Source organism: Elephas maximus, chromosome 20 (genome assembly GCF_024166365.1).
Source record: "Elephas maximus indicus isolate mEleMax1 chromosome 20, mEleMax1 primary haplotype, whole genome shotgun sequence".
Taxonomy (NCBI): domain Eukaryota; kingdom Metazoa; phylum Chordata; class Mammalia; order Proboscidea; family Elephantidae; genus Elephas; species Elephas maximus.
In genome coordinates this window covers 44,778,115-44,797,128 of record NC_064838.1, presented here as the reverse complement: position 1 = coordinate 44,797,128, position 19,014 = coordinate 44,778,115, and the positions used below count along the sequence as shown (strand labels likewise).

General features: G+C 44.8%; 2 protein-coding genes across 5 annotated transcripts in view; one reads left to right on the top strand and one right to left on the bottom strand.

Annotated features, from left to right (window-relative positions):
• The window catches only part of SLC41A3 (solute carrier family 41 member 3), a 78,183-nt gene extending 71,499 nt beyond the window's left edge, over positions 1–6,684 (bottom strand). For 2 of the 4 annotated variants that reach the window (XM_049861817.1, XM_049861815.1), the window contains exon 1: positions 6,419–6,667. The gene's annotated coding sequence lies outside the window, so the exon portion shown is untranslated. Of the gene's footprint in view, positions 1–6,418 lie in introns of all 4 variants that reach the window. The other 2 variants (XM_049861818.1, XM_049861814.1) reach the window with 2 other exon arrangements.
• On the top strand, positions 5,922–18,690 carry LOC126064395 (protein ALEX-like). The gene is made up of 5 exons (XM_049863421.1): positions 5,922–5,933; positions 6,102–6,506; positions 6,572–6,772; positions 17,450–17,660; positions 17,937–18,690. The coding sequence occupies exons 1-5, from the start codon at positions 5,922–5,924 to the stop codon at positions 18,044–18,046; spliced, it is 939 nt and encodes a 312-aa protein (XP_049719378.1). The 3' UTR covers positions 18,047–18,690.
• Positions 18,691–19,014: the final 324 nt, after the last annotated feature.

The following is a 19,014-nucleotide window of genomic DNA, read 5'->3' as shown; positions in this document are numbered from 1 at the left end:
TGGGCCATCAAAAATGGCCCTTAAGGAGTGGGTGACATTTTTACTGAACCGTAATCAGCAAAAAAGGAGGCAACTGTGCAAAAGTTTGGGGAGACCTGTCCGGGCAGAGGAAGCTGCAAGTAAGTACACAAGCTCTGGGGCAGGAACAAGTTCCTTCCCTTGAGGAAGAAAAGGCAAAGAGGCTAGCACACCTGGGACACAAAGACAGGGAACGAGCACAGCAGGAGATGGGGCAGAGAGCAAGCAGTGCCCCTCAGGAAGGGCCTCCCGGGTGAGTAAGGAGTGTGGATTTTATCCCAAGTGTGATGTGGGACAGCATTGAGGGTTCTAAGCTGGACAGTGACATGAGCATATACTCTGCTTTTAAAGATCACTCTCTTGCTTTCCCCACTAAACTAAACGAACCAGGGCCCATAAGTGGCCCCTGTGGAGCTGAAGAATCACCCTGGTAACCCAGAGAATATTCATAAATGATAAATCAGTGTTGTGTTAAATCCCTAAGTTCTGGAGCACTGGGTTAGGCACCAAATGATAACTAATATATTCCCATTTTGTGATTCTGTAACAGTTGAATCCACTTTTCTCTGGGTTTGGAAAAGCATACAGAACTAAAGACTGTTGATGTAGGAGAAAAATCTTAGTTACCAATGCAGTCATATGCTCGAAGGAAAGTTGGGTACACGATATCGAAGTGATAAAAATCAATATGAACTCTAACCTTGAAAAACATGTTTTCCAGCTCTCCCACTTCTAAAAGTAGTCCATAGCAGCAGGCCATCTCCCCATCATGGGGGTGCCCCACGAACCTTGGCACCCAGATTTTTCTCTCTAACACTAGGATAATGGACTCCATAAACTGGGGTAGAAAAAAAAATTAAAATGGCTTTGGAATATTCTGTTGCTGCCAGAAGACAAGATGCATTCAAAGGTGTCAGAGCAGGGGCTAAAATGTCAACAAGCCCCGTTGCCACCAAGTCAATTGCCACTCATAGCAACCTTATAGGATAGAGTAGAACTGCCCCACAGGGTTTCCAAGGTGGATTCAAACTGCCAACCTTTTGGTTAGCAGTTGAACTCTTAAACACTTCGCCACCAGGGCTCCAAAATGACAAAGGAGCAAAATTTAAGTAGACCACCATTGTCAAACAATGACAATTCAAGAATCAAACAACACTAAATACAGTATAATTATCATTTTACAGGCTGAATCTATAAAAGACCATGAGTTCATTATGGTATCAAAAGAGAAAAGTTAAAGTTAATATTAGGGTGTATAAAAATCAATAAAGAATGAATAAAATTAAACAGCATACAAACTCAATCATGAATTAAAATCAATACAGAATTAAATATATCCTATCGTAGAAATCTTTCTTTGTTGTATTTAACAGGTAGAAGTTTTGACTCCACAGCCAGGTCTTTTGTTAATGCAATTATACCACGTCACTTCATGAAGAAGTGATTTGTGCGTGCAGAAAAGAGTGAACAAAAATGTGTGAGCAAGTCAACACAGTACTGGAAAAAGCAGGAGTTGTGCCAAGAGCATAGAGGCTCGATTAACAACTACAGTCAAGGAATAACCAAGCACAAAGAAGGTTCAGCTGCCGAATAGCACAGGTGGTCAGACAAAATAACCAATTAAAAAGAGGATCCAAAAATGTTTTCCAAGAACTATCCAATTAGAGAGACATCATGACATACTCAACCCCTCATCCTCAAAGGAATGGACCCTCTGGGTCACCCTACTGATTGCACTGAGATTCAGGTAAGACACAAATGAGTTTCCAAATATACCAGGAAACCAGGTCACTGCATTGTAAAGTCAGGACAAGGAGCTTGGTGCTGCCAGCCAAGCAAAATGGAAGGACTTCCCCATTGCTGAGAAAGACTACAAGTCTCAAAATTAAATAATAATAATAATAAAATCCATAAGAAAGACATTAACCTTCCTTGGTTTAGAGGTTTAGGGTCATGGTTTCATGGGACATCTCAGTTTATTGGCCTAATAATATGTTTAGTGCTTCTGTTCTACCTCCAAGTTCGTTGTATAATACCTGGGGTCTTAAAAGCTTGAAAGCAGCCATCCAAGGCACAACAATTGGTCTACATCACCTGGGACAACAGAGGAAGAAGGAGAGTTAGGACTAGGAGGAGGTTATGGAATGTGTGGCTAAGTGCCTTCATGAACAACCGCCTCCTTGGCCATGAGGCAAGAACCGGATGGTGGTTGGCTACCATTACTGAACATTTTGATCAAAGATTGCATAGAAGACTCCTGATCAAAAGGGGAAAAATGCAGACCAGCATCTCGAATTCTCATGGAATCCAGATTTCCTGGAGCCGTGGAGGCTGGATGAACTCCTGAAACTTTACTCTGAGATAATCTTTAAACCTTGCACTTTAAAATATTCCCTGAAGGCTTCTCAAAACCAAACAATAGTTTAGCTTACTAGTAAAGAAATTAGCCTGGAGTACTGTGCTCTTTTAAGATCAATCTACATGGGATCAATTGACAACAGCAACTTGAAAGATTAGATAGAAAATTTAGGGGCCAGTAAGCTTATGTTAATGGAGGAGGAAAAAAGGAGGATGAGAATTGCTGCACAACTAAAGAATATACTCAATGCCACTGAATTGTACATGCAGAAATTATTGAACTGGTGTATGTTCTGCTGTGTGTATTCTCAACAACAAAAATAAATTATGAAAAAAAAAAAAACACACAAACCTAAGGGTCTCATGGCATAAAAAAAAAATAGCAATGAAAATTTTGTGATAAAACAGGGCTCAGCCCAATGACACAGAGATCGGAGTCACTTTGCAATGCATGACCTGGCCCTATTTCCCAACCAAGAAGCAATTCCTGGATAGCCCAGTTCCTCTTACTATCTCTGTTGGCCCGAGACCGTTACTTCTTTCCTCTTAGATCTGGTGAGAATCCTGAAACCCTAAGAAGGTGCAAAAACAGTAGTGAAAGTACTTACACTCTAGGAAAACCACTGGAAAGAGTAATGAAGATAATGACTATATAAATTCATATCCATGATATTTGGGTTTTATAACCCATTTTGGTGTAAATGAACTGATTCCTTTCGTAACCATTATAATACTGTGTGCCCATTTAAAACACCACAAAAAATCAGATACATTATAGTTTTAAATAAATATTCAGAAGAATTTGATTAAATATACACACGCAGTCAACATCTAAATGTTTGCGGCATTTGTTAAATCTGTTTATGATTTCTTAACCGTGTAAATGGGCTGTAACAACAGTGGCTCTTGGAGATCTTTAAAAAAGACTGCTTGCTCAGTAACTCCATTAAAGTAATGAATTAGGTGTTCACAAAGTTCAAAAGGGAGACAGTGTCTCTACATGCGGTGCCCAGATACCGGCACCCTACTGACAGAACAGAGGGGTGCTCTGTGTCTCCCGTGTCAATCGGACATGGCTTGGTTTGCCTAAGCAGCCAGGAAAGTGGTCTGTCAGAAGGATTTTTGCCCCTAAACCAAGGATTTAAGCCCCTAAAAGCTGGGGTAGGGAAGCCCTTCAAAACAAGAAAACAAAACACCATATACGTTACAGGCAAAGGCAGAGAGAAAAAAATGATGAATTCGACTACATCAAAGCTTAAATATTCTGTATGATAAAAGTTCTATACAAAATTAAAAGACAAGCAAAAGCCAATGAGAACATATTTGGAACATGTAGAACAGACAACCAACAAGGAAAAAAAAAACCCAGCAAAGAAACAGGCAAAGGCCATAAGCAGGCACGGAACAGAGGAGAAGCGCAGATGTCCCAAACATAGAAGGGAACAGTCATCTTTCCAGGGCCAGGGAAATGAAACTAAAGCCAACTGTGAAAGGCCCCATTCACCCATCAGACGGGCCCCAGATGAAAACGTCGGTGTTACTAAGTGGCTGAAAAGGCAGAGAGAAATGTGCCTCACACGTCTTGTGGGCATGTGGCTGGATGCCTCCATTGATGACCCAGTCTCTAAAAGCCCCCACAAGGCAGTGGCTGTGTGATGACACGCACATGTGCACACGGAGCAGGCCCACGAGCTTCCACAGCTGCTTTGCCTGGCACGGGGCGGCAAATGGGAACACCCAGTGCTTAGCTCTGCTGCTGTCCACACTGTGATCCAGACAAAGGAATGAGGTGGGGCACTGTGTCCCCAAGAGAAATCGCTGAGTGAGGAGAGCACTTCAGGATGGCCCCAACAATTCTGTCCTATGGCCCACCTTCAGGAGACACGTAAGCAAACCCAGAGGAAAAGGTCTGCCAGGGGTGACCTCTGGAGAGGGAGGGGAGTCCCTGGGACAGAGGTCCAGCCACTAGGTCAGCAGGGATCTTACATCCCAGTGGACAGTGGTCAAAGGCACCGTCCACTTCGCTGTAACACTGAGTGGCTTATAAGGAGGATGTGTTCATACCTGTATCATTAAACATCAGTACAAATGAGCAAGCCAAGCCTCTGAAGAAAAGCACCAGCTGGAGGGTCTTCCTCTGGCAAGTGTGGGCTGTGGACGAAGGAAAGCCTTAACCCACAGGGAGGAGACAGGCTGAACACTGAAAGCGTTACCTCTGGAGCAGTCTTCTCAACTGGGGCTACCTTCTCTCTGAGGACATTTGGCAACGTCTGGAGACACTTTTGATTCTCACAGCCGGGAGGGGGTGCTAGGGGACAGCCCACCCCTCCACCTCCCACTACAAAAACTTCTCCAGCCCCCAAATGCCCAACAGTTCCGAGGTTGAGAACCTGCTCTAGAGTGGTATGCCCGGAGACCCTCCCTCACACCCAGGCTCGAGAGGGGCTGGGCAGGACAACAGGATGGACCCTGGTCCACCTTGGGCCACCAGCCAGAGCCAGCTGGAATGCCAGGTCCCTGGCAGGAGCGTCCATCCCCATAAAACTGATGAGGGACCAACAGGGAAGGCTGGACATGTGCCCAGGCACACGGCCAGTAGTCAAGGGTGAGGTAGGTCCTCCCTGCTCCGTCCTTACACACTGGGTCTGTCCTTGTCCCTAGCACTTCACACAGACCAGTGCTCACCCAAAAGCTGGGGTGCAGGGCAGTTCCCGACTGTGCAGTGGGGTGGGCAAGCTGAGAGTCTGGAAACACTTGTCTCTGCTCAGGGGCCTCAGAGGTCTGGGCCTCCTCACCACAGGGGTCACTCCTATTCCGAGGCATGACTTCCAGCTCCTCCCTTCCTTGCTGGGTGACCTTGGAAAAGTTACTTACAATTTCTGAGTCTCCACTGCTTCATCTCTAAGGTGGGAGTCATATTACTACTTCAAAGGGCACCTCACCTGTCCCCACCCCCGGTTCAGACTCTTCATGCTCCCATGTTTTAGAATAGGGTTCCTTAACCTATAGCCTGCATGCAAATCACCAGGACGACTAGTTATCGTGTCTGATTCAGTAGGTTTGGGTGAGACGGGGAACCTGCATTTCTAGCAAGGTCTCAGGCATGCAGACGCTGCTGTACCAGAACCACAATTTGAGAGCCCTGGTTTGGAAGACTTCCATAGGGGATTCAATTTTAATGGGTCCCTATGTTTTATGCGTTAGAAATGACTCCACGGCAACGGGTTTGGTTTTCTTTAGTTTATCCCAGGTCTCTCCTGGCTGGCGGGATGTGTGGGACTCTGATAAGGACCCCCTACTTGCATCCCAGTAGGTTTTTTCACTGGAGGCTTTCTCCTAAGTTCACCCCCTGAGCAAGTTTGCTGAGCCCGCGGCACGGATTTGCAGGGACCTCCATCTACGGCAGCGAATGTTCCTTGGGGTGATGAGGGGCTACAGGCAGACCGTAAGGGAGAGAGGAGGTGAACAGGTCACGTGTGTGACACCCACACATAAACCGTGGCCCTGGTGTGCGGTGGTTTTGAAATGAATAGGTAAGGGAGGGGATGAACGCGCAGGTCAGTTAAGTCCAGACACCCTGGTTTGGGAGAGCAAGTCCTGGAGCTACCTAAAGGGCGGGGGTCCCTTTTGGGGGTCCATAGGGCTGTCCGTGCTCCTCTGGTAGATGAAAGGCTAGGGTGCGTCCAGCCAAAGACCCCCGGCACCACCCCGCCCCTTGCCCCTAGCGCCCCCTGCCAGCCACCCCCCTCCCCGAGCCTCTGCGCTGGCCACTTCCCCCCGCCTCCCCATTCTTCCCGCCAGCCCGCCGCGTCGCCTCCCCCAGCCTCGGACCCCTCCCCCAGGCTCGGACCCCTCCCCAGAACTCCACCACTCTGCCGCTCTACTCCCCCTCCCCCCGCCACCCCAATCCCTCTCGGTACAGACCCCACCCCGGGTTCCCTCCAGGGCGCCCCCGCCGCTCCCGGGTCCTGCCCCATCCCGGCCACCCCCAGGCCCGCCCCGGCGCGCCCCCCACCATCCAGGCGGAAAGGGTCGCGCTTACCCGAATCCTGTCTGGTCCCAGCCGGGAAGGCGGGATCCGGCGGGTCCTCGGGCTCCGGCGCCGAGGACCGAGGGCGGCTGCGGAGGCGGCGCTCAGGGGCAGCCCCGGCGGGCTCTGGGAGGAAGCAGGAAGGGGCCGGGACGTCCCACCTAGTCCCACCCCCGACTCCCGCGCCGTACCCTGTCCCAGCCCGCCGAGCCAGGCGAGGGCGTTGGGGCGGAGTCGCCGCTCCCTCAGGGCCGCTGGCCACGCGCCGCCGTTTCTGGGGTCTGTGCCCGGAAGAGAGAGACCTCTGAGGAGAGGGGCGGTCGGAGCCCGCACCCAGGGGGACGGGAGAGGCGGTGCCATGTGAAGGTCAGTCAGTCCCACCCCGGAGTAAGCTGAAAACCTGGAGCTCAGACACCACCCTCAGGGAGAAGAGCTGGGAGCCTTGTAGGAGGCGACAGCCGCTGTCACATTGCATCTCCCGACTAGATTTAACTTGGCTTTAACTCTGTGGGGCAGTTCTACTCTGTCCTGTAGGGTCGCTATGAGTCGAAATCGACTCGACGGCAGTGGGTTTGGTTTTTTGGTTTTATGACTCAGTTGGGGCCCTGGTGGCACAGTGGTTAAGAGCTCGGCCGCCAAAAAGTGGGCAATTGGAATCCATCAGCCGATTCTTGGAAAACCCCACTGGGGCAGTTCTACTTTGTCCTATAGGGTCGCTGTGAGTCGGAATGGACTCGACGGCCACGGGTACGGGTTTGGAGACTCAATACAAGGAGCCTTTACTGAGCGCGTGCTAGCTCCTTCCATCCGTTGTTGCACTAAATTCTCACAACAACCCTTTGGGAGAAGATCTCATGCCGATTTTATGAAGGAGGAAACTATGCCTTCTTTAAGGAGTTGTGTAAAGTTGGAAACCCTGGTGTTGTAGTGGTTAAGTGCTACAGCTGCTAACCAAAAGGTCGGCAGTTCAAATCCACGAGGCGCTCCTTGGAAACTCTACGGGACAGTTCTACTCTGTCCTATAGGGTCGCTATGAGTTGCGATTGACTCGACGGCAATGGGTTATGAGTTATGGTAAAGACCAGAGATTCCTAATGCCCAGATGCCTGGCATTAAAAAAAAAAAGCATTAGTTGGTGCTTAATAGTTTCCATGATGAGTGTTGGGTGAGAATTTGTTGTTAAACTTTTTGTTATGGAAATGTTCAAACATACAAAGTAAACCAAAACAAAACCAAACCCTTTGCCTGTCCAATTCTGACTCATAGTGACCCTATAGTACAGAGTAGAGCCTGATAGAAATTCCAAGGAGTGCCTGGTGGATTTGAACTGCCAACCTTTTTTGTTAGCAGCCATAGCACTTAACCACTACGCCACCAAGGGTTTTTAGTATACAAAGTAAAGAGAATAGTAAAATGCCTCCCCCCACCCCGCCATCAGCCAGTTTTTGTCACTCTTTTTTTCACTTGTATTTCCCTTGTCCCCCTCCACACACAGACTCTTCCTCCTTACCCAATTTTAAAGCACATCCCAGCAGACGCATCATTTTATCTTTCAGTGCTTCAGTATGTTTGTCTAATCAATAAGGTCTGTTTTCTTAAGAATTATCATACCTAACAAAATTAACAAAAATTCTTTCAATTCAAATCTGAGACCCAGTCAGTTCAATTATCTATGACTGACTCAAAAATGTCTTTTGACAGTTGGTGTGTTCTGCCCAGAATCCAAAGATGGGGAGAGATTTTGGAAGCAGGAGACCTCATGCAAAGTCCACCTCCAGGGTTATGCTAGAAGCCTGCTCGCATGGCCAGAGCCTGGGTCCGAATGGAGGAGAGCCGAGCAGGGCCAAAGAGTTAGGTGCAAATGCAGGCCAGGTATCTAACAGGACTTAGTGAAACACTGGACTATATGATTTCAACAAAAGACAACTTTGAATACTAGACATTCAGCTCCAACAAGGACCACCAAGGAACATACACACACACACAAGTGCCTTACCGTGTTTTTCTGTAAGTGTACAGCCTTCTTGATCTGTATCTAGTTCCAACTTTGCCCTAATACCTCCCGAAACCCCTGGGCTTTAGGGGGTTGCATTCTGGCCTTCCTCCAGCTTGAGCTTCCCCACAGAATGAGGGGTCCTATCCACTGGGAGCCAGCTGCCCTGCCTTAATCTTTCTTGACCATGCTCCAGCTTCGAGCCTGGTTCTGGAGCGTGTGCGGGCCTCTCACGCAGAAGATGAAGATGAACAGGGTGAGGGACGCTGACTGTCTCTTCCCACACGGCCCCATGGAACTCCAAGGAGCCTCAAAATTCTAAATTTGAACCTGGCCTTCCAAGATGTTAAGGAGGCAAGAGAATAGAATGAGCTGTATGTTAGTTTGTTGGTTTGATTTATAATTTATAAATTTTAAAATTTATAATTTTAAAACATTTAGACACATGGTTCATGGGCCTCCATTTGTACCCTTGGTCTGGGCTCTGTACATTTTGAGGTGGGCCTGTCTGGTCTCAACAGAGTTATGGGTACAAGAAACATTTCGTTTTCTTAACTCTAATGCAAAAAATAAATAAATAAACCAGCAAAAGTATATAAATAATAATACAAAAAAATAATAAAGGGCAACTAGCAGTTGGTCTCAATAATAGAGCGGTATGGCCCTTGGAGAATGTAGGAACTCTCTATAAGGGGCAGCCTCAGCTAAGATCTGAATGGAACCTCCATGCCCATATACAGGCAGGGATGGATTATCCAATAGGCAAGGTAAGCATTGTGCTTACCTTGTTTACTATATTATCTATAGTGAACAATTTTACATGGGTTTTACCACATCAAAGATGTGAAATTGTTCACTACAGATGAGTAAGTAAGCATAAGTAAGCCCATACTTACCTGGCTTACTGGGTCATCTGCCCCTGTCAGGGATTATAAATTTGAAAAGAGGCTTTGATTCTATAGGAAGATGCTATAGGGTTGGGAGACAGACAGATGCCAGCCATGCCAGACTCTTTGATGTGGTGAAAAAATGTGAAATTGTTCACTGCAAATGACCTGGTAAGCAAAGTAAGCCTTGCCTTTTGGATAATCCTCCCCTGGATACGGGGTCCATTCCACGAAACCTTGGGAAATGGCAGGCAGTGTGTGCCAGTCCTGAAAACCCTCCCCTTACCTGTAGGCATTAGCCAGTCCCAGGAGCACAAAGGACTGGCTGCAGGCTAAGCACTGACAGCTTTTGCAAAGAACCACTGTGCTAGTCACTTTGCTTCTCTAAGCTGCAGTTTTTGGAGGTAAACTACAGATACGATATACACACAAGACACCTGTAAATGATGAAGTTTCATGCAGTGTTAGGGAGTGAAGTGTTAGGCAAGCTGACCTTGAGAAAGCCATTGCGCGGCAGAGTTCTGTAAAGTGGGGATAACATCATGGGAATGAGGACTACATGAGACGGTCCATGTCAGGCCCTTAGCACAGTGCCTCACAGATGGTGAGAGCTCAATAAACGTTTGCTGCTAGCTTGTTTATTGTTAGTATTGAAATCGCGATGAAACAAATCACTAGCGGAAGGACGATTCCAGGGTCCGGGTCAGACCATTGGGAAAGGGCCTGTCCACTAAGCCGAGTGGGCATCCTGGTGGGCCTCACTGCCCATGCTTTTCCTCAGTTTGCTCCGGCTTCCCAATGTCATTCTGCATAGCAGACCCATCCTGCGCTTTGGCCAGGCTCTGTCTCTTCCAAATAGCCTTCAGCTTGGTGCACCAGACCCACCCAGGCGTCAGCCCAGCCCCTTCACACCTCCTTCTGCTCCTCAGAGAAACACAGGCACCCTCTCCGGCAGAGGCCTTGGGGTCAACTGGCTGACCAAGCCTCATCTGCCCTGAGTGTGGTGGCCTGTCCCAGAGTGGACAGGCGTGGCCTTGGCCCTTCCTGACTGACCCTACAGAGTAAGTCACAAGTCAACCAGCCATCCAGAGCCCACGGCCTGTCAGGGAGCTCGGTTCCTCACACACTGGTGTCCGCAGAGACTCGCCCTCATTTCGGTGCCTCCTTTAAGACCTTGTTCGAAATTACTGTCCTCTGAGAAGTCTTAAACAGACCCCCTTCGGCATCCTTTCTCTCAACTCCCGTAACACTTTTAATTCCCACCATTTTGCTATATTAGAATAGGTATTTTAGATTTCTTTGCCTCTGACTATGCACACCCCAAGGAAGTGACTCGGTCCCACCACCTCTGCATCTCCAGCACATAGCTAACACATGGTAGACACTTGCTTTAGGTTATCCCCCCAGATCTTTTGTCCCCGAAGCAGCCCTTGAGACAAGAATTCCAGTACAAGTACAGTGGAGTCTCGTTATCTGTGGTGGTTATGATCTATAAAGTCCCTGTGAACACTGAAATAGCAAATACTAAACCATTGCTCCTGTGACCTTCTGGGTACAACATTGTCAACCGATCAATACAAAATATTTTCTAAGTATGTTTCTGCTTGAAGACACGTTATTTAATATGTAATGTTGATTAATTGAACTCATGGCCAACGGCATTATAACTCTTGCCTGAATGAAAATTATGTAGTGTACGTATTTTCACCATAAGGCACATTGCAGCCTTCTCGTGCTTAGGAACACTATACAGCACTTCAGCACTATGCTTGGGGGCCATTTTAAACATTGAAGTCACCAAGAAAAAGCATAAAAATGCAAAAGACTGGGCACTAAATAGACCAAGAAAAGGACACTGGCTTACAGGATGAGAGCTGAAAGAAGGCAGAGAGTCACTTTGTTCAACCTCAGCTGAGAATGTGCGCGCAGGACGACTCAGATTTTCACCATCCTGCACACGTCCACGAATGACCAAGAAAAAGCTGCGAGTATAGATTTTGGGGCTGCAAATAAATTTAAGCAAATTTGCAAATATGGAATCCATGAATAATGAGGATTGACTGTAGTTTGTTTGGGAGGTGATCCCAGAAAACACTGCTAGAGGGGTGAGGAAGTGAGACAGGGAAGGGAAGGAGCTGATAAACTTCATTATGAAGCAAATGGCCATTGTGGGCACTGGAAGCCAATCCCACTGGGGACCCCTGGCAGACAGTGTAGAACACACTGCGGAGTGATCCCACCTGAAGGGGAAGAGAGCCAGGTGTTTACCACTAACCCTTCATTCAGCCTTTAGTTGAGGGCTGCTGCCAGGAGACATGAGTTCCCTGGCCCTTCCAGCATCGCGGGCTAAGCAAGACCCAACAGCTAGAGAAAGCTCCCACTGGAATCATTTCAAGTCCTGGCGACTGGGGTTGGGCAGGTGTGCCTGGAAGCTGAAAGGCTGCAGTAAGGGTGGAGTGCTGGCAGGGACCTCCACCACATTCCTTAGGCATTCGCTGATCACATGAATAAGTGAATAAATGCGGTGATTGAAAGAAAAAGTGTGACTTTCAGGCACCCACTGTGGGCTGGGCCCTGTGCTTTCTGCTCTGCCTCCTGGCAACTGTCTGAGGGAATATTTGTGGGCCCTTTATATGTATGAGGAACTGAGATTCTAAAGAGTTACTTACCTCACCATAAGTCACAGAGCCACTGAGGGGTGGAGTGTAATTCGAACTCTTAAGGGTCTAAAGACCAGACTGTTTCCACTACACCAATGCCTCTCTTCAATAGGTGAATCAATGAATGCTTGAATGAATGAATGAGAACTTAAAAAGGGAGAGGCTCTGGTTAATCCAATGTTCTACTTAAAATATGACTACCATGACCCTAAACCTCCAAAGCAAGGAACCAAATCCCTGAGGCATTTGGTTGTATAGAAGCAGCCTCAACAGCTACATTTTGTTTTGTTTTTCAGATTTTTTTGTGTGATTTAGGTGAAAGTTTACATAGCAAATTAGTTTCTCATTAAACAGTTAATACACAAATTGTTTTGTGACATTGCTTGCCAACCCCTTGACGTGTCAACACTCTCCGCTTCGTCACTCCAGTTCCCCGTTTCCATTTGTTCAGTTTTCCTGTTCTTTCCTGCCTTCCTGTCTTTGCTTTTGGGCTGGCGTGCCCACTAGTCTTGCATACATGATTGAACTACGAAGCACGTCCCTCACACTTGTTGCTGTTGGCCCTATAGACATGTCTAGTCTTTGGCTGAAGGGTGAACCTCAGGAGTGACTTCAGTACTGAGTTAAAAGGGTGTCCGGGGACCATACTCTCAGGGTTTCTCCAGTCTCTGTCAGCAAGCCTGGTCTTTTTTGTGTGTGTGTGAATTAAAATTTTGCTCTACATTTTTCTCCAGCTCTGTCCAGGGCCCTCTATTCTGATCCCTGCTAGAGCCGTTGGTGGTGACAACCAGGCACCATCCAGTTGTTCTGAGCTCAGTTTGGTGGAGGTTGTAGTAGTTGTGGTACATTAGTCCTTTGGACTAATCTTTTCCTCGTGTCTTTTGTCTTTTTCATTCTCCTTTGCTCTAGCGGGATGGAATCAGTAGATGTATCTTAGATGGCTGCTCAAAGGCTTTTAATATTGCCGTTGCTACTCACCACAGTCAGATAATAGAACATTTTCTTTATAGACTATGCTATGCCATTTAAGTTAGATGTCCCCCAAGAGCATGGTCCCCAGCTTTCGGCCCAGTAACTCGGTCTCTCAGACCATTTGGATGTGTCTGTGAAGCTTCTATGACTTTGCCTTGGTCAAGTTATGCTGACTTCCCCAGTATTATGTACCATCCTACTCCTCACCCAAGTTACCACTTACTATCTAGTTAGTGTTTTTCCCTCCCTACCCATCCCCTTCCTTGACAAAGATTGTTTCCTTGTGTGTGGAAACATTTTCACGTGTTTTTAGAATAGTGGTCTCATACAGTATTTGTCCTTTTGTGATTGATTTATTTCGCTCAGCATAATGCCCTCCAGATTAATCCATGTTGTGAGATGTTTTGCAGATTCATCATTGTTCTTTTTCCTTGTGTATTATTCCATTGTGTATGTGTACCATAGTTTTTTTATCCATTCATCTGTTGGTGAACACTTAAGTTGTTTATGTCTTTTTGCTATTGTAAAAATGCTGCAATGAACATGAGTCAGAACAAGGCAGGGCCGACTTTGGATCAGACCATCAATTACTCATATGCAAGTTCAAGTTGAAACTAAAGAAAATTAGAACAAGTCCACAAGAGCCAAAGTACGACCTTGAGTATATCCCACCTGAATTTAGAGACCATCTCAAGAATAGATTTGACGTGTTGAACACTAAAGACCAAAGGCCAGACGAGTTGTGGAATGACATCAAGGACATCATACATGAAGAAAGCAAGAAGTCATTAAAAAGACAAGAGAGAAAGAAAAGACCAAAATAGATGTCAGAAGAGACTCTGAAACTTGCTCTTGAAGGTTGAATAGCTAAAGCAAAAGGAAGAAATGATGATGTAAAAGAGCCGAACAGAAGACGTCAAAGGGTAGCTCAAGAAGACAAAGTAAAATATTATGACATGTGCAAAGAACTGGAGATAAAAAACCAAAAGGAAGAACACACTTAGCATTTCTCAAGCTGAAAGAACTGAAGAAAAATTCAAGCCTCAAGTTGCAATAGTGAAGGATTCTACAGGGAAAATATTAAACAACACAGGAAGGATCAAAAGAAGATGGAAAGAATACACGGAGTCACTATACCAAAAAGCGCTGGTTGACATTTAACCGTTTCAGGAGGTAACATATGATCAGGAACCAATGGTACTGAAGGAAGAAGTCCAACCTGTACTGAAAAAAAAAAAAGGCATTGGCAAAAAACAAGGCTCCGGGAATTGACAAAATAACAGTTGAGATATTTCAACAAATGGATGCAGTGCTGGAAGTGCTCACTTGTCTATGCCAAGAAATTTGGAAGACAGTTACCGGGCCAACAGACTGGAAGAGATCCATATTTATGCCTATTCCCAAGAAAGGTGATCTAACCAGATGTGGAAATATTGAATAATATCATTAATATCCTAATGGCGTAGTGGTTAAGTACTACAGCTGCTAACCAAAGCGTCGGCAGTTCGAATCCGCCAAGCGCTCCTTGGAAACTCTATGGGGCAGTTCTACTCTGTCCTATAGGGTCGCTATGAGTCAGAATCAACTCGATGGCACTGGGTTTGGTATCATTAATATCACATGCAAACAAAATTTTGCTGAATATCATTCAAAAGCGGCTGCAGCAGTACATCAACAGGGAACTACCGGAAATTTAAGCCAGGTTTAGAAGAGAATGTGGAACCAGGGATATCACTGCTGATGTCAGATGGATCCTGGCTGAAAGCCAAGAATACCAGAAAGATGTTTACCTGAGTTTTATTGACTATGCAAAGGCATTCAACTGTGTGGATCATAACTAATCATGGATAACACTGCCAAGAATGGGAATTCCAGAACACTTAATTGTACTCAGGAGGAATCTGTACATGGATCAAGAGGCAGTTAATTGACGAGAACAAGGGGACACTGTGTAGTTTAAAGTCAGGAAAGGTGTTCATCGGGTTGTATCCTTTCACCATACCTATTTAATCTGTATGCTGAGCAGATAACCCAAGAAGCTGGACTATATGAAGAAGAGGGCATCAAGATTGGAGGGAGACTCATTAACAACCTGCATTATGCAGATGGCACAACCTTGCCTGCTGAAAGTGAAGAGGACTTGAAGCACTTACTGCTGAAGATCAAAGACCATGCCCTTCAGTATGGATTACACCTCAACATAAAGAAAACAAAAATCCTCACAACTGGATCAATAAGCAACCTCATGATAAATGGAGAAAAGATTGATGTTACCAAGGATTTCATTTTACTTAGATCCACAATCAACATCCACGGAAGCAGCAGTCAAGAAGTCAAACGACGTGTTGCATCGGATAAATTGGCTGCAAGAGATCTCTTTAAAGTGTTAAAAAAGCAAAGATGTCATCTTGAGGACTAAGGTGCACTTGGCCCAAGCCGTGGTGTTTTCAGTCACCTCATACGCATTCAAAAACTGGACAATGAATAAGAAATACCAAAGAAGAATTGATGCCTTTGAATCGTGGTGTTGGCAAAGAATATTGAGTATACCATGGACTGCCAAAAGGACGAACAAATCTGTCTTGGAAAAAGTACAACCAGAACGTCTCTTAGAAGCAAGGATGGCGAGACTTTGTCTCACATACTTTGGACATGTTATCAGGAGGGATTAGTACCTGGAGAAGGACATCATGCTTGATAAAGTAGAGGGTCAGCAAAAAAGAGGAAGATCCTCAATGAGATGGATTGACACAGTGGCTGCAACAATGGGCTCAAACATAGCAAAAATTGTGAGGATGGCACAGGACCGGGCAGTGTTTCCTTCTGTAGTGCGTAGTGTCGCCATGAGTCAGAACTGACTTGAAGGCACCTAACAACAATAACAATTTTATCTCCTAAGGGACTATTGTAAATGGTATTGATTTGGTGATTTCCTCTTCGAAGTTCTTTTTGTTGGTGTAGAGGAATCCAACTGAATTTTGTACATTTGTCTTGTATCCTGATACTTTGCTGAAGTCTTCTATTAGTTCCAGTAGTTTTCTTGTGGATTCTTTGGAGTTTTCTGTGCATAAAATCATATCATCTGCAAATAGGGATACTTTTACTTCTTCCTTACCAATTTGGATGCTTTTTATTTGTTTTACTTGCTGTATTGCTTTGACCAGGAACTCCAGGACAATGTTGAATAAGAGTGGTGATAAAGGGCATCCTTGTCTGTTTCCTGTTCTCAAGGGGAATGCTTTCAGACTCTCTCCATTTAGGGTGATGTTGGCTGTTGGCCTTGTATAAATGCCCTTTATTATGCTGAAGAATTTCCCTTCTATTCCTATTTCGCTGAGAGTTTTTATCATGAATGGGTTTTGGACTTTGTCAAATGCTTTTCGGCATCAATTGATGCAGAAAATTGATCATGTGGTTCTTATCTGTTGTTTTATTTATGTGATGGATTACATTGATTGTTTTTCTAATGTTGAACTGTCCTTGCATACCTGGTATGAATCCCACTTGGTCATGGTGAATTTTTTTTTGGTATGTTGTTGAATTCTGTTGGCTAGAATTGTGTTGAAGATTTTTGCATTTATGTTCATGAGGGATATTGGTCTGTAATTTTATTTTTTTGTGGTGTCTTTACTTGGTTTTGGCATCAGGGTTATGCTGGCTTTATAGTGTGAGTTCGGGAGTGTTCCATTCTTTTCTATGCTCTGAAATACCTTTAGTAGTACTGGTGTTAACTCTTCTCTAAAAGTTTGGTAAAATTCTCCAGTGAACTCAGGGCCAGGGCTTTTTGTTGTTGTTGCTGGGAGTTTTTCCATTACCTCTTCACTCTCTTCTTTATAGGTTTATTTAGTTTTACCAGGCTGTTTTGACTACCGTAGCTGTGTAGTAGGTTCTGAAGTCAAGTAGTGCAAGGCCTCCTACTTTGTTCTTTTTCTTCAATAATGCCTTACTTATCCAGGACCTGTTTCCTTTCCATGTAAAGTTACTGATAAGTTTTTCCGTCTTGTTAAAGAATGCTGTTCGTATTCAGATCAGGATTGCATTGTATTTGTAGATTGCTTTGGGTAGCATTGACATTTTCACAATGTTGAATCTACCTATCCATGAGAATGGTATGCTTTTCCATAAATGTTTTGTAGTTTTCTTTGTATAGGCCTTTTATGTCCCTGGTTAGATTTATTCCTAAGTATTTTATTTTTTAGGGGCTATTATAAATGGTATTACTTTCCTGATTTCCTTTTCATAGTTCTCTTTAGTGATGTATAGCAATACAACTGATTTTTGTATGTTTATCTTGTATCCTGCCGCTCTGCTGAATCTTTCTATTAGTTCCAGTAGTTACCTTGTGGAGTCTTTAGGGTTCTCTGTGTATAGTGTCATATCATCTGCGAATAAGGATAGTTTTACTTTTTCCTTGACAATTTAGTTGCCCTTCATTTCTTTTTCTTGCATTATTGCTCTAGCTAGGACTTCCAGCACAATGTTAATTAGGAGTAGCAATAAAGGATATCCTTGTCTCGTTCCTGTTCTCAAGGGAAATGTTTTCAGCCTCTCTAAAGTCCACAGCCTTCAGTATGGCTTGCACCTCAACATAAAGAAAACGAAAGTCCTCACAACTGGACCAGTGAGCAACATCATGATAAATGGAGAAAGGATTGAAGTTGTCAAGGATTTCATTTTACTTGGATCCACAATCAACAGCCATGGAAGCAGCAGTCAAGAAATCAAAAGATGCATTGCATTAGGTAAATTTTTTTTTTGTGGTGTCTTTGCCTGGTTTTGGTATCAGTGCTATGCTGTCTTCATAGAATGAATTTGGAAGTATCTACATTTTTTGTCATTGTAAATATATCTTTCACACAACTTTTGCCAGTTCAGCTTCTGACAGGTGTACAACTTATTGACAGCAATTAAAATAATCAATTGTGAAATCCTACCCTTAATCAATACGATAGAGCTTCATGGGACATCCCAGATAATTGTCCTAATATTATGTTTAGTGCTTCTGTTCTACCTCCTAGATCCATGCATAGTGCCTGGGGTCTTAAAAGCTTGCAAGTGGGCATCCAAAGCACAGCATTTGGTCTTTATTCGCCTGGAGCAACAGAGGAAGAAGGAGAGTCAGAAGTAGGAGTAGGAGATGGAATGCATGGCTAATTGCCTCCATGAACAACTACCTCCTTTGCCATGAGACCAGAAGAACTAGATGGTACTCTGTCATGTATTGAATTATGTTCCCCAAAAATGTGTGTATCAACTTGGTTAGGCCATGATTCCCAGTATTGTGTGGTTGTCCTCAATTTTGTGATTGTAATTTTATGTTGAGAGGATTATGATGGGATTGTAACACCACCCTTACTCAGGTTACCTCTGTGATCCAAGGTAAAGGGAGTTTCCCTGGGGTGTGGCCTGCACCACCTTTTATCTCTCAAGAGATAAAACAAAAAGGAAGCAAGCAGAGAGTTGGGGACCTTATACCACCAAGAAAGCAGCACTGGGAGCAGAGCGCGTCCTTTTGACCCCTGAACCCAGCGCCCTGAATTTGGACTTGTAGCCTGCTTGACTGTGAGACAATAAACTTCTTTTTGTTAAAGCCATCCACTTGTGGTATTTCTGTTATAGCAGTACTAGGGGAGTAAGACATACCTGGCTATTATTACTGAAGATTTTGGTCAAAGATTCCACAGAAGAATCTTGACCAAAAGGGGGAAAATGCAAAACACAATTTAAAATTCTCATGGATTCCAGACTTCCTGAAGACATGAAGGTTGGATGAACCCCTGAAATTATTGCCCTGGGATAATCTTTAAACCTTAAACCAGAAATATCCCCAAAAGTCTTCTTAAAACCAAACAATAATTCAGCTTAATTAGTAAAAAAAATCTGCCTTGAGCATTATGCTCTTTTAGGAACTATCTATATGGGATCAAATTGACAACAGCAACTTGAAAAGTTAGATAGGAACCTTAGGGGGCAGTGGGTTTATGTTAATGGGGGAGGAACAACTCAGAAAAGGAGGGTGAGAATGGTTGCACAACTCAAAGAATATAATCAATGTCACTGAATTGTGCATGTAGAAATTGTTGAATTGGTATATGT

Coding starts and splice junctions, on each gene's coding strand:
- LOC126064395 (XM_049863421.1), top strand. Junction 6,507..6,571: donor CGAGGGCGGCTGCGGAGGCG/GCGCTCAGGGGC, acceptor CGTCCCACCTAG/TCCCACCCCCGACTCCCGCG. Junction 6,773..17,449: donor AGAGGCGGTGCCATGTGAAG/GTCAGTCAGTCC, acceptor CCTGTTCTCAAG/GGAAATGTTTTCAGCCTCTC.